Source organism: Thamnophis elegans, chromosome 11, assembly GCF_009769535.1.
Source record: "Thamnophis elegans isolate rThaEle1 chromosome 11, rThaEle1.pri, whole genome shotgun sequence".
In the NCBI taxonomy this organism is placed as follows: Eukaryota; Metazoa; Chordata; class Lepidosauria; order Squamata; family Colubridae; genus Thamnophis; species Thamnophis elegans.
Genome location: NC_045551.1, coordinates 19296856 through 19309925, shown reverse-complemented (window position 1 = coordinate 19309925; position 13070 = coordinate 19296856). Strand labels below are relative to the sequence as shown.

Here is a 13070-nt window from a genome sequence, read left to right as displayed (position 1 = left end):
ATGTTTTATCATTGGCATTTACCACCAACAAGATTGGCTAAAATGTACCCAAACATGAAGCCAACCTGCTGGAAATGTAAAAAAGTACAAGGGACTTTTTATCACATATGGTGGACCTGCCCGGAAACACAAAAATATTGGACAAAAATTTGGAAATGGGTGCAAGAAATTACAGGAGAACAGATAAAATACAAACCCGAAATCTTTCTGCTGGGAATAATCAAAGGGAAATATACAAAGAAAATTAAGTACATATTAACACTTCTGCTAACTACACCTAGAATAGCATTTGCCCAATGCTGGAAACAAAATAATACCCCCTCGGACAAATTAGTGATTAAAAAAACTTTGGATTGTTCAGAGATGGACAAATTAACACTGAAACTAAAAGATAAAGAAGAGTTGGAATATTATGAAATTTGGAACAATTGGTACAAATGGCTGCAAAACAAGAATAAAATTAATTAAGCTGAAAAATAATATATATATATATATAACTGTGTATAAAGGTGTGTAAATATAGAAGCAAAATATTATATACATGTACAGGTAGGATGACATAACAATGTTGATATAATGACTGTAAGGTGTTGTAGAAGGGAAATAATAATAAAAAAAGTCTGCAAACAAAATAGAATGCTATGGGCACCTCTACCCATCCCCAGAGCCATGGTGAATACCATCACAGAAAGGCTAGAGGGAGAAGCAAGGGAATGGTTAGCCCTCCACAAGAGGAGAGCCTCCCAACTGCAAGACATAGATGTCTTCCTGCAACTGCTAGAGGTCAGATTTGAGGAGGCGGAGGAAGACCCATATGCAGAAGAGGAACTCAGCAACCTAAAGCAGAGGGGCCGCCCCATCAAAGAACACATCCATGAATTTAGGAGGGTCATTCGAAGGCTACCCCCTTTATCAGAATGGCTGCTGGTGCATTTTTTCAGAACAAGCCTGGACAAGCAAATTGTCCAGGTAACCGCATACCATGACATCACAAATCGACTCGCTGAGTGGTTCCGAGTAGCAACAAAAGTCAACAGCGGGCTACGCACCAAAAACATGAGAAAGCAACACGAGAGAGGTCAACCTGACCTGAAACCGCCCAACCAATGGGGAACCACAGCACCACAGCGGGCCCCGAGACCAGCCCTCTCTCGACGTCCACTGAGATATTACAGATGCAGGGGGATGGGCCATATAGCATCTGTGTGCTCAACCCCAGCCCTAAAACCAAGGCCAGACCCACCACCCAGGGCACGACCAGAACAAGGCCCCAAACGGGCCACCAACATATCCCAGAAAGCCCTCTAGGTTGCAGAAGCCTCTTCTCCCTCAGGCAAAAGGGGTGGAACCCCAGGCAACGATGACTAGTCACCTGAAACTTATGACAGTGAGGACGAGGGAGAAAACGACCCAATGGTGAGTGAACCAATTCACCCTTTCCTTTTTCCAATACACCTCAAAGCCCCCAAAACAGGAAACCAGGGGATTTCCCAGCCTAATAGACTCAGGCTGCACGAGGTGCTTGATCAACCTAACCACAGTCATTCTGGAATCGTGGGCCCATTGAAGAACGACAGGTTCCAGGTTAGCAGGAACATAACAAGCCAGTCCATCCTTCATGGTGCATTCATCAGAACATTGCTTGAACCAGTCATTGGATTCAAGACCCTCCTTGAGTTTGTTCATTAGGTCCGTATTCTCATCCAAGTCAGCTAGGTTCTGGCTTCTAGTAACCATTGGGGCAGCCAGATTCTTAGCTGGGATGACTGGATGAACCACACTCAGTTTGGAGCTGTTGTACTGGGGAAGCCTGGACAAGGCATCAGCTATAAAGTCCCCCCCCCCCCAAGGATGTATTTCAGGGTAAAGTTGAAACAGTTGAAGTGTTGTGCCCAACGCACTTGTTTAGGTGACAGTTTACGCAGGGTTTTGAAGGCTTCTAAATTTTTATGATCAGTTCATACTTCAAAAGGGTGTTTCGCCCCCTCTAGGAAGTGTCGCCAGGTCATCAAAGCCCATCTTACAGGAAAAGCTTCCTTTTCCCATATGGCCCATCTCTTCTCTGTCTCTGTAAGCTTATGTGATGTGTAAGCGCATGGTTGCAATTTACCCTCAGCGTTTGTCTGAAGTAATACTGCTCTTACCTCCACATCACTGGCATCAGCCTGTACCACGAATGGCACATCCATATCAGGGTGTTTCAAAACCGGTTCTTCTGCAAAGAGTCATTTTAATTTCTCGAAAGCGGCTTGACACTCCATAGTCCAGTTCAGAGGCTTCCCCAGCTTTGGTTTTGTTTCACCTTTAGATTTTATAAGATTCGTAATGGGCAGAGCGATGCTAGCGAACGAGGGAATAATTGACGATAAAAATTTGCAACGGCCTGCTTGCCAGAGGGCTCAAAGGCAACAGAGTTCGAAGTAAACCTTTGCTCACAGACGCTCACTGCTCTCATTGACATGCGTGGGCCAAGAAGTATGCCAAGTGGACCAACGAACAGTGGGCCAAGGTCATCTTCAGCGACGAGAGCAATTCCCACTCTACTGGGAATCAGTGCAATAATTATGTCAGAAAATTTCCAGCTGAAGAATTTAGGCCGTACTGCCTGAATCTATCTGTGAAGCATCCATTGCAGGTGATGATCTGGGGCTGTATTGCTGCTTCTGGTATTGGTCAGATACAAATCATGCAGGGAATCATGAATTCCAAGCAGTATGTTGAAGTCCTGGAAAAGATCATGCTTCCTTCAGCCCAACAACTTGTAGGGAAGGACTTTTACTTCCAGGATGATAATGCCCCTTGTCATCGAGCCAAGTCCGTCCAGCAATGGATGAAGAAGCATGGTGTTCGACTCCTGGATTGATCAGCTCAGAGCCTGGATTTGAACCCAATTGAGAACTTGTGGGCCAAGATTAATTACAAAATAAGCAAGAAGCATCCGAAGACCAAGCAGGAGCTGATTGAATTCATTATTGCAGCCTGGCACCACACTGTCACCAAAGATCACGTACAAAGGCTTATACAGTCTATGCTGAAGCGATGCCACCTGATGATAAGCAATAAGGGCTGGCCAATTTCATATTAGTAACCATGTTTGGTTATCTAAAAAAATCCTTTTCAGGGCCACAAACAATAAAAATGTTAACAAAACACTAGCATTGGCCTTAGTCACTGCAACACATATGCCACTGGGTATGCATCAGTTAATCTGTTTTCATAGTCATTGTAAGCATGAAAAAAAATTCACAGCGCCCAACCAAACAGCACCAAATTGCAAAAAGCTTATGCTTTTCACAAAAACCACCAATATTTATTTAAATATAACAATATTAGCATAGCACTTAGAATAAAATATCATAAAAGCAATTGGCCTATCCAAAAAATGTCATAAAACATAAACTGTGAAGCATGCAGGACCTTTCACACAGCTGTATATACTGTATAGAAAGCAAATGTCCTAAAGGAAAGTATATTGATTTTTAATGAAAAAAGGTAATTCAATGGTTACAGAGTACCAAATATCTGTTGGATAGAAAAAATGGGTTAACTATTGAACAGGAACCATATCCATTGCACAAGTCATTTACAGTTAAATATTCACTAGTATTAGTTGTCAAATAAGGAAATAACATACAAAATAAAACTTCACTTAGCTCACTGGTGTTTTATTTTCTTGAAAACATTCAATCTAATATATTCCTGTGCCAGATGATTAATCGTTTATGCAGAAAAAAATATTTTTTTTCCTAGGAAATTAATACAACCCAGGAAATCTGGATATAATATAAGAGCATAAGTAAACCTTTCATATGCATACCTTAGTAAGTGGAGAGAAGTTTACTCTGAGCTCATAATAGTTGACAGAGTGAAACTAGATCTACACATTTCTTATTCTTCTAAATTGATGTTGCTTGCTTGATTTTCAAATGTTGGTGATCATATTCAAGGGGCTCTTGTTGCTTTAATAATACCAAAGCATTGGTAGACTGAAAAATCAAAATGTACAGTAGCTACGCTGAAGACTGGGGATATTGGATAGAAGAGTTGTAAATATCTCTGATCACAGATGAGGACAGCAGGAACATGCATCCTAATGAATTCAGTATGAGTCCTCCATTTATTCATCTATACATTAACTATACATCTTCCTTAAGTATAGTTAGTAGTCAAAAAACTCAAGGCTACATATCAAAAGTAGATTGTTTTTGTTTATTAGATAAGAAAATAAAACTTACCAAAATATTTTTCTCTTTCTTCTCTTCTTTCTCTGGCTTGTCTTTGCCTTTCATCTGTCTTCAGAAATCCATCCACAGCTAACAGCGCAAAAAATGGGAAAAAAAGGAAAAATCAGCTATAGCAAAGTAATTTATTTTTTTGTCTTGACAATTTTATTATAATTTTACTTCAATTTACATATTATAAGATTTATTGATCAATATTAATAAATGAGGGGTCCTTACCTGCACGGATGTTACCTAATTAGGGCAATGAAAGATCTGTAAGAAAATGACCATTGGCTTACCTGAAGGGTCCTTCTCTGTGCGCTGTGGGAGTCCAAGCATGGGTTAAATTAGTCTGGTTGCCCAAGGACCGAGGTAATCATTTTCTTTAACCATGCCTCCTGATCCTTCTTAAATGCCAGATTTTTGACAAGCTCTGGAACCGAAGAAGAATGGTGATATGATCAAAAACCGGACTCGATCGGATGCCCCCGAAACCCTGGACCCGAAGACCCTGGGCGGGGTTGGACTCTCCCGCAGCGCACAGAGAAGGACCTTTCAGGTAAGCCAATGCGCTCTGCTTGGAGAGTCCAAGCATGGGACATACTCAAGTTAACTGTCACTAGGGTGGGAAGAAGGTCTGTCCAGGGAGTTGGTCGTGGAAATAACCCCCTGCAGAACTCTTCTGTCAAATGATGACTCGGCTGAGGCAAACATGTCCAATTTATAGTTTCTGACAAATGGCGATGAAGATGACCACATTGCCGCCCCGCAGATTTCGTCTATTGTTGCTTGGGTTGTCCAGGCAGCGGTGGTGGCTGTGCTCCTCATAGAGTGAGCGGTGATATGGCAAGGAACTGGTTTAGACTGGTGCTCATATGCCACCACAATGCATGCCCTCAGCCATCTGCCAATAGTTGAGGATGTTATCTTTCGTCCCATGGATCCTGGCTGGAACGATATGAAAAGGGCCTCAGACCTGTGGAATTCTGCTGTTAGTTTAATGTATCTACGTAGGGCCCGTCTGACATCCAGAATATGCCAGACCCGTTCCCTTGGGTGTCTGGGGCACAGGCAAAAGTTTGGTAAAATTACCTCATGCACCCTTTGAATTTTTGGGATGAAGGCCGGGTCCAGGCAAAGCACAACTCTGTCCCGATGTATAATCCATAAGTCTTCCTGGACCGACAGAGTGTCCAGTTTCAATATTCTCCTTGCCGATGTTATAGCAATGAGAAAAACCGCCTTAAGCATGAGGTGTTGGAGAGAAGCTGCACGGAGAGGCTCAAAGAGAGCTGAAGTTAGAGCTTATAGAACAACCGATAACTGCTAGGTCGGGTACCGGTGGACCGGAGGGTGCAGGTTGGAGGCACACTTGATGAAACACCGGACTTTCGGTAGTCTGCTGAGGGACTGAGCCAAATCTCCAGACCAAACAGTGGATAGTGCAGCAACCACGATGGAGGGTGTTGGGCTCTAATTGTTGGGAATATATTCCTAATGGTGGGTAGGCAAAATATATCTTTATACAACAACAAATGGTCGTTGTTGCTTTAAATGAGTGATTGTACTTATCAGGTGTAATTAACTTTACTATAAGGAGTCAAGGGAGCTCACTCTCTCTTTCTCTCTGCTTGCCCTATGCTTGATGACTGGAACGTGAACTGCGACTGTAAGCTATTGTTTGTTCTTTGAATTGTGTTTGGACTAATATCTACTATCTACTATCACTGCTTGTGAAGCAATTATCGGTAGTAAAGCTACTTGTTTTTACTAGCAGTGTGTGCAACTCTATTCGTGTGTTTCTACTAGCAACGTTTTTCTCTCCAGCTGCACATTCCGCTGCACTACTTTCTGTCTCCCAACGGAGATACCCCTAACACTAGTTATGGGCGCAGTGTACCCAGTGTATCCAGAGTTCCAGCTGCAGCGTTAAGAGAGTGGAGTTGCTACACACGTTATAGTTTTGCAAACATCTGGTTAGTCAGAAATACCTGGGAAGATGGCACAAGGCCAAACTCCGAATTTATTGTTGGTCACCCGGCTGGATGGCACAAACTATGTATCCTGGTCCGCAAAATGTAGTTTGCTATTGCGTAATGAAGGGCTATGGGACGTAGTACAGACCCACCAGATATCGCTGCCTGGGATGCAAACAATGATGATGATGCAAAGAAGATTGCAGAGTTCCAGAGAGGGAATGAATGGGCGTTATGCATTATTGGTCTCACACTGGCTGACCAACAATTGAGTCATATCCGAGGTGAACAGTCTGCTGCAAAATGTTGGAACAATTTAAAGAAACTATATGTTGGAGACTCTGTGGGGGCTCATATTAATATTACAAGAAAACTCTTTAGAACACGGCTCACCAAAGGTGGTAAACATGTTAGCACATCTGAACTACATGAAACAGATGTTTCAAGAGATACATGAGAAAGAGTTAATTTTTTCGGAGCAGCACCAAGTTTATATTATTCTCTCATCACTTGATGAAAGCTACAATGATTTTGCAACATCTTTTGAAGTTCTATCTCAACAGGACATTACATTGATCTCCACTACCTCAAGACTGCTGGAAGAGTCTAGAAGAAGAGAAGATAGAAAACAGTTAAGAGAGAGGACGCCAGAGAGTAATGATTTACCTAGTTATGTATATACTGTAAAATGTTGTTATAATTGTGGTAAGAAGGGTCACATTGCCAGGTTTTGCAAAAAGCCAAAACCACAGAAACCTCTAAAATCTACAAATCATGAGATTAATGTGACTATAGCTAAGAATGCATCATTTAACCACAATTTGTGGGTTATTGACAGTGGGGCATCGATGTGTATTACTAAAAATAGAAAAACTTTGTAAAGTTGGTCACAAGTAAACAACATTTCTTTAGCAAATGGGTGGAGGCTAGAGGTATCGGGTGAAGGTATTGCTAAATGTCCATGTATTGCTGAATCATTGCATATGTTACAAGTACCAGAAATTAGGTTTAATTTGCTTTCAGTTAGGGTTTTGGTTAATCGTGGCTACATTGTAACATTTAAAGGGGATAATTGTTTTATTGAAAAAGGGTGTATTAAGGTTACTGCCAAGCTACAAAATGGGTTATATGTAATGCCTGATTCCTATGTTCTGTGTGTTCGAATGTTAAACCACACAATGAGTGTATTCACTTAATGCATAGGCGAATGGGACATATCAGTTACAAAATGTTCCAAGAAACAGTGAAGTCAGTTGATGGAGTGAAGATAAAGCCATGTAGCCAGTATATAAATTGTAATGTTTGTAATGAACAGAAGAGTAGAGCTACTCTGGCTAATAGGTTAAACGGGTTTAAGACCAAGAAACCACTAGAAGTGGTATTTGCAGACTTAATAGGGCCAATGAAACCTAGTTTGGGGGGTGCCTGTTATGTATTAAGCATTTTAGACCACTATTCCAGATATGGTTTTTGTTTTTTGTTAAAGAACAAAACAGAAACATTTCAATGGTTCACGAACTGGGTTAAATTTGTAGAGAGGAAAGATTGTTGCATAAGATTGTTACCATAGTGACTGATAATGGTACAGAATTCACAAACTCCCATTTTACAACTATGTTGCAAAAGGCTGGTATACAACATAAACGTTCTGTACCTTATCGCCCACAGCATAATGCATTTGTGGAAAAGAAGAGGACAGACATTGCAATCTATGGTTAGAACAATGTTGGCTGATGCTGGATTGCCTGAATCATTGTGGGATGAGGCAATGATGTGTGGAAATTGTATTTTAAACAACATAATTAACACCACAACTGGTGAAATACCATTCACCAGATGGTATGGCAAGAAACCAGACCTCAGTTACATACATATATTTGGAACTCCAGCATGGGTTCATATTCCCTCGCAATTAAGACATAAAGGACAAGAAAGAGCTCAACAGCTAATTTTTATAGGCTACAATTCTAACCACAGGTCATACAGGTTTTGACAAAGAGGATCAACAAAGGTTATTAGCAGTGCAAATGCCAAATTTATGGAACATATAGGGTGGAATAGATTAGATCCAAATAATGAAGTGATTATAGAAACCAAGCCAAGCACTAATGAAGATGATGAGAAACCAGGATTGAATAATAAAAATGAGTTGTCTACTGAAGAGAGAGTAGTAGAGCAGAAACAAGTGAAAATAGAAAGTCCGGTGACAGGTCCTGAATTACCAAGGCATTCAACAGAGTAACTAGGCTACCTGATAGGTATCAGGCACCTATGGCTTATCAGGTTAACAAAGTTCCTGCAACATACCATGAATTGACCACATTTCCTCTAGAAGATCAAAAGGAATGGAGAACTGCAATGACTAAAGAACTTAAGTCTTTGCAGAATATGAAAGTATATGAAAACACTGATTTACCTCCAGATAAGAAAACAATTGGTAGTAAGTGGATATCTAAAATAAAAACTGGAGTAGTCGGATCTATAACATATAAGGCTAGACTAGTGGCTCAGGGTTTTGATCAAACAGCCAGATTACGATGAAGTGTTCGCACCTAGTCTAAAATCCACTACACTTAGAGCCGCTTTAGTTTGGGCTGCAAAAAATAAGTATTTGATTAAACATTTAGATGTAGAAACAGCTTATCTACACGCACCATTACAACACACAATCTATATGAAAAAAACAGCAGGAATCAAAGACAATGACATGTCTGAATGTTGGCTTCTGAAGAAGAGTCTTTATGGCTTAAAACAGTCTGGTTATGAGTGGAACTAGTGTGTAGTCAATGTTTTAACTAGCATTGGATTTAAAGCTGGTTTAGCTGACCCATGTCTGTTTAGAATGGAAAGGGATGGAAATGTTTCATTTCTTCTTTTATTTACCGACAACATAGCCCTGTTAACTAAGACAGATCAAGAGGCTATTACTATAATTGAACAGTTGAAGAAACATTTCACTGTAAAAGATCTGGGTGAAATACGTCAGTATTTAGGATTAAGGATTGATAAAACCAGGGGAGGGTTTAAAATATCACAGACGGATAAAATAAACAATTTATTAAAACAATTCAAAATGGAACTATGTAAACCCTCAAAGACTCCTATGAGTCAGGATTTCAATAATAGCAATGAACATAGTGCTATGTTTGGTAAGGGTTTGTACCAATCAGTAATCGGAAGTCTGTCATATCTAAGCAACTGGTCAAGGCCTGATATTGCATACAGCACGAACCAATTAGCTAGGTATAATTCAGACCCAACTAAGAGGCATTGGCAGGCTATAAAAAGGATTTTAAGGTATTTGAAGCAAACGATGCACTATGCATTGTACCTTGAACCTAATGAGGAGTTAAAGCTGACCGCATATGCTGATGCAAGCTTTGCAACAGATATAGACACAAGAAAGTCACCGTCTGGAATAGCTGTATTTTTGGGTAAGGCATTAATTGGATGGAGATCTATTAGGCAGAAATATCTGAGTTTGTCTACTATGGAAGCAGAATTTTCATGTCTATCACTACTATGTACTGATATAATATGTTACAAACAATTACTAATAGATCTAGGAATAGAAGTAAATGATTCTATTACCATGTACGAGGACAACCAGGCAGCTATTCAAATGGCTACTAATTTGGCAGTTGAAACTAGAACGAAGCATACAGATTTGCATTATTTAAATGTACGGGAGAGTATTAAAAACAAGCTAGTGGAGTTAACATACCATATGTCAGAGGATAATATAGCCGACCATTTCACAAAGGCTCAGGGTGCTGTTAAACCTAAAGTTGTGAACGATATGGACTGAAATTGTAAATATATATTGGCTACCCAAAGGGGAGAATGTTGAGAGTATACTCCTAGTGTTGGGTAGGCAATATATATCTTTATACACCAACAAATGGTCGTTGTTGCTTTAAATGAGTGGATGTGCTTATCAGGTGTAATTAACTTTACTATAAGAAGGAATCAAGGGAGCTCTCTCTCTCTCTGCTTGTCCTATGCTTGATGACCTGATGACTGGAACATGAACTGCGACTGTAAGCTATTGTTTGTTCTTTGAATTGTGTTTGGACTAAATATCTACTATCTACTATCACTGCTTGTGAAGCAATTATCAGTAGTAAAACTACTTGTTTTTACTAGCAGTGTCTGCAACTCTATTCGTGTGTTTCTACTAGCAAAGTTTTTCTCTCCAGTTGCACATTCCGCTGCACTACTTTCTGTCTTCCAACGGAGATACCCCTAACACTAACCCGCTATCGAGGCCCTCCTGAAGAAAGTCCAAGATGCGTGGGGCTGGTGCTGTGACCGGATCAATATAGTGGGTGTCACACCACCTGGAGAAGGTGGCCCAAGTAGAGTCATAAATTCTGGTTGTCAAAGGTCACCTGGACACATGGATGGTATCACCTAGTCCGAGAGGTTGTCCCTCCTCAGGAGGTCCCCCTCAAGTGCCAGACGGCCAACTGGAGCTATTGAAGTGGATGATGGTCCCCTGGCTGAGAGAGACCTGACCCTGAGGGATCTGCCATGGGCTAGACACCAAGAGGCTGACGAGAATGGCGTACCAGGACCTCCGGGACCAGTGAAGCGCCACCAGAAGCGCCTCCACTCCTTCTGTAATGATTTTTTAAAATTTTTTTTTTCAAAACAAACACAACACATAAAATCTTCCTTCCTTACGTACTGTAGAAAGTGTATCAGTTGGTTACAAAAGGTTTTCGTGCTTCTCTTCCACAGTCATCAAACATAATTCATACTATCTCAAGTATTTTAACTCAAATATTTATACGTTACCCTTGTACCTCCATTTATATTTGACTATAATTATTAAAACGTCCTTCATCATATATACTGAAATTTAATACATAAACCACATACTGGCATTTCATTTAATATTTCTAAAATCCTCCCATGACACTGAATCCTTATGTCCTGTTCTAGCTAAACATCCATAATATTTAATAACAGACTTTTCTAATCCTCCTTCCGAGATCACTGCTTGCAATTTTCATCCAGTTTCCTTATATTATACCCATACATATATATATATAGGTTGTCATCATTATCCCTCCTTTATTTGACTATATCCTGTATCCAGTGACGTGCGGTGAGGTTTATGGCTGGTGAGGAAAAAAGAAAGCGGCTTTTGCCCGCCCCGCCGCTATGTCGGACATAACGGTGGGGTGGGCAAAAAGAAAGAAAGTGGCTTTTGCCCGCCCTGCCGCTATGTCAGACATAGCAGCGGGGCGGGCAAAAAGAAAGTGGCTTTTGCCCGCCCTGCCACTATGTATGACATAGAGGCGTCCCGCCTGTATGTCGGACATAGCGGCAGGGCGGGCAAAAAGAAAGAGGCTTTTGCCCACCCCGTTGCTATGTCCGACATAGAGGCATCCTGCTTCTATGTTGGACATAGCGGCGGGGTGGGCAAACTGAAAGAAAGCAGCTTTTGCCCACCCCGCCACTATGTTCGACATAGAGGCATCCTGGGCAAAAAGAAAGCGGCTTTTGCCCACCTCGTCGCTATGTCCGACATAGAGGTGTCCCTATGTCGGACATACCGGTGGGGCGGGCAAAAGCCACTTTCTTTCTTTTGCAGCAAAAGAAAGCGCCAGCCCGCCAGCAGAGACAGGTAAAAGACCTGCCTCTGCTGGCGGGCTGCCCCAACACAGAGGAAGAAAGCTGGTGCGCTGCCCTCCCTGCCTATGCGTGCTGGGCAGCTGACTTTGGCCTTCTTTTGAGGCCGTTTTTCATCCTCCGGAAGCATCCTTGAAGCCTCCGCAGCACAAAAAACTGACCCCATGGGCAAACCAGTTTCCTCATAGGGCCAGTTTTAGCCCTCCGGAGCCTTCAGGAGGCTTCCCTGAAGGCTTTGGAGGGCAAAAAACGACCCTATGGGCAAACTGGTTCCGGAGGGCCTCCAGGTGGGTGCAGTGGAGGCTGGTTTCGCCCTCCCCATGTTCCTATAAAGTCTTTAGAGCCTGGAGAGGGCAAAGAAAGCTTGCCAAAAACAGGGGCAAATGCTGGTCGTGCGCGCATGCATGCTGGGATCGTGCACATAGCATGGGTGCGGCATGCCCGTGCATGACCCTCCCGCACTCCCCCCGCTTTTGGCACGCGAGCCAAAAAGTGTTCACCATCACTGATATAGGGCCACACCTCTTTTCTTTTGCTGTGCTAATGAGGAGTATAATATTCCAATTTTAGGATATTCCAATAATTTATTATGTTGTTTTTTGATATGGACCTCTTGGAGACAAATAAGATCTATTTTTAGCTTTCCTAATTTGTTAAAAAGTCCTTTTCCTTTTTATAGGAGAATTCTGTCTATTTATATTGATTGACAGCAGTTTGATTTCATCTTCCATAGTTTCATTTGTAGATAGGTCTTGTTATTCTAGTTGCTCTTATTTCTCTCTGTTCCTTTAATTCTGTTTCATCTTCTTTTTGTTGTGTGTTGCATTCTCCTGATGCTCCTTCTTGTTTCGTCATCTATTTCCTCTCTCTTTCTTTTTTCTTATATGATCCAAATCAGTGATGTGCTGTGAGGTTTATGGCTGGTGAGGCACTGGCGCAGTGGTGGGTTTCAAATTTTTTTAGAATCTATTCTGTAAGTGTGGCCTGTTTCATGGGAGTGGCTTGGCAGTCATGTGACCGGGTGGGAGTGGCCAACTTGATGTCACTCACCAGGAGATGTCATGGATTGGGTAAAATGTGGTGAAGCCCACTTAACAACACTTGCTTAGCAACCAAAATTTTGGGCTCAATCATAGTCATAAGTCAAGGACTATTTCTGCTTTCCTCTGCATGGCCGCCTTGTCCTAGTAAACTATTTATCCTTTCTGGCAATTTTCCTCTCTGTTAAAGG

The 13070-nt window shown here is 41.6% G+C and overlaps 1 protein-coding gene across 1 annotated transcript in view; it reads right to left on the bottom strand.

Annotated features, from left to right (window-relative positions):
- MAP7D2 (MAP7 domain containing 2) overlaps window positions 1–13070 on the bottom strand; it is a 108489-nt gene that overhangs the window by 81875 nt on the left and 13544 nt on the right. Inside the window, 1 exon segment of the mRNA XM_032226834.1 lies at window positions 4236–4313. Within this exon segment, the coding sequence (XP_032082725.1) occupies window positions 4236–4313 (78 nt within the window).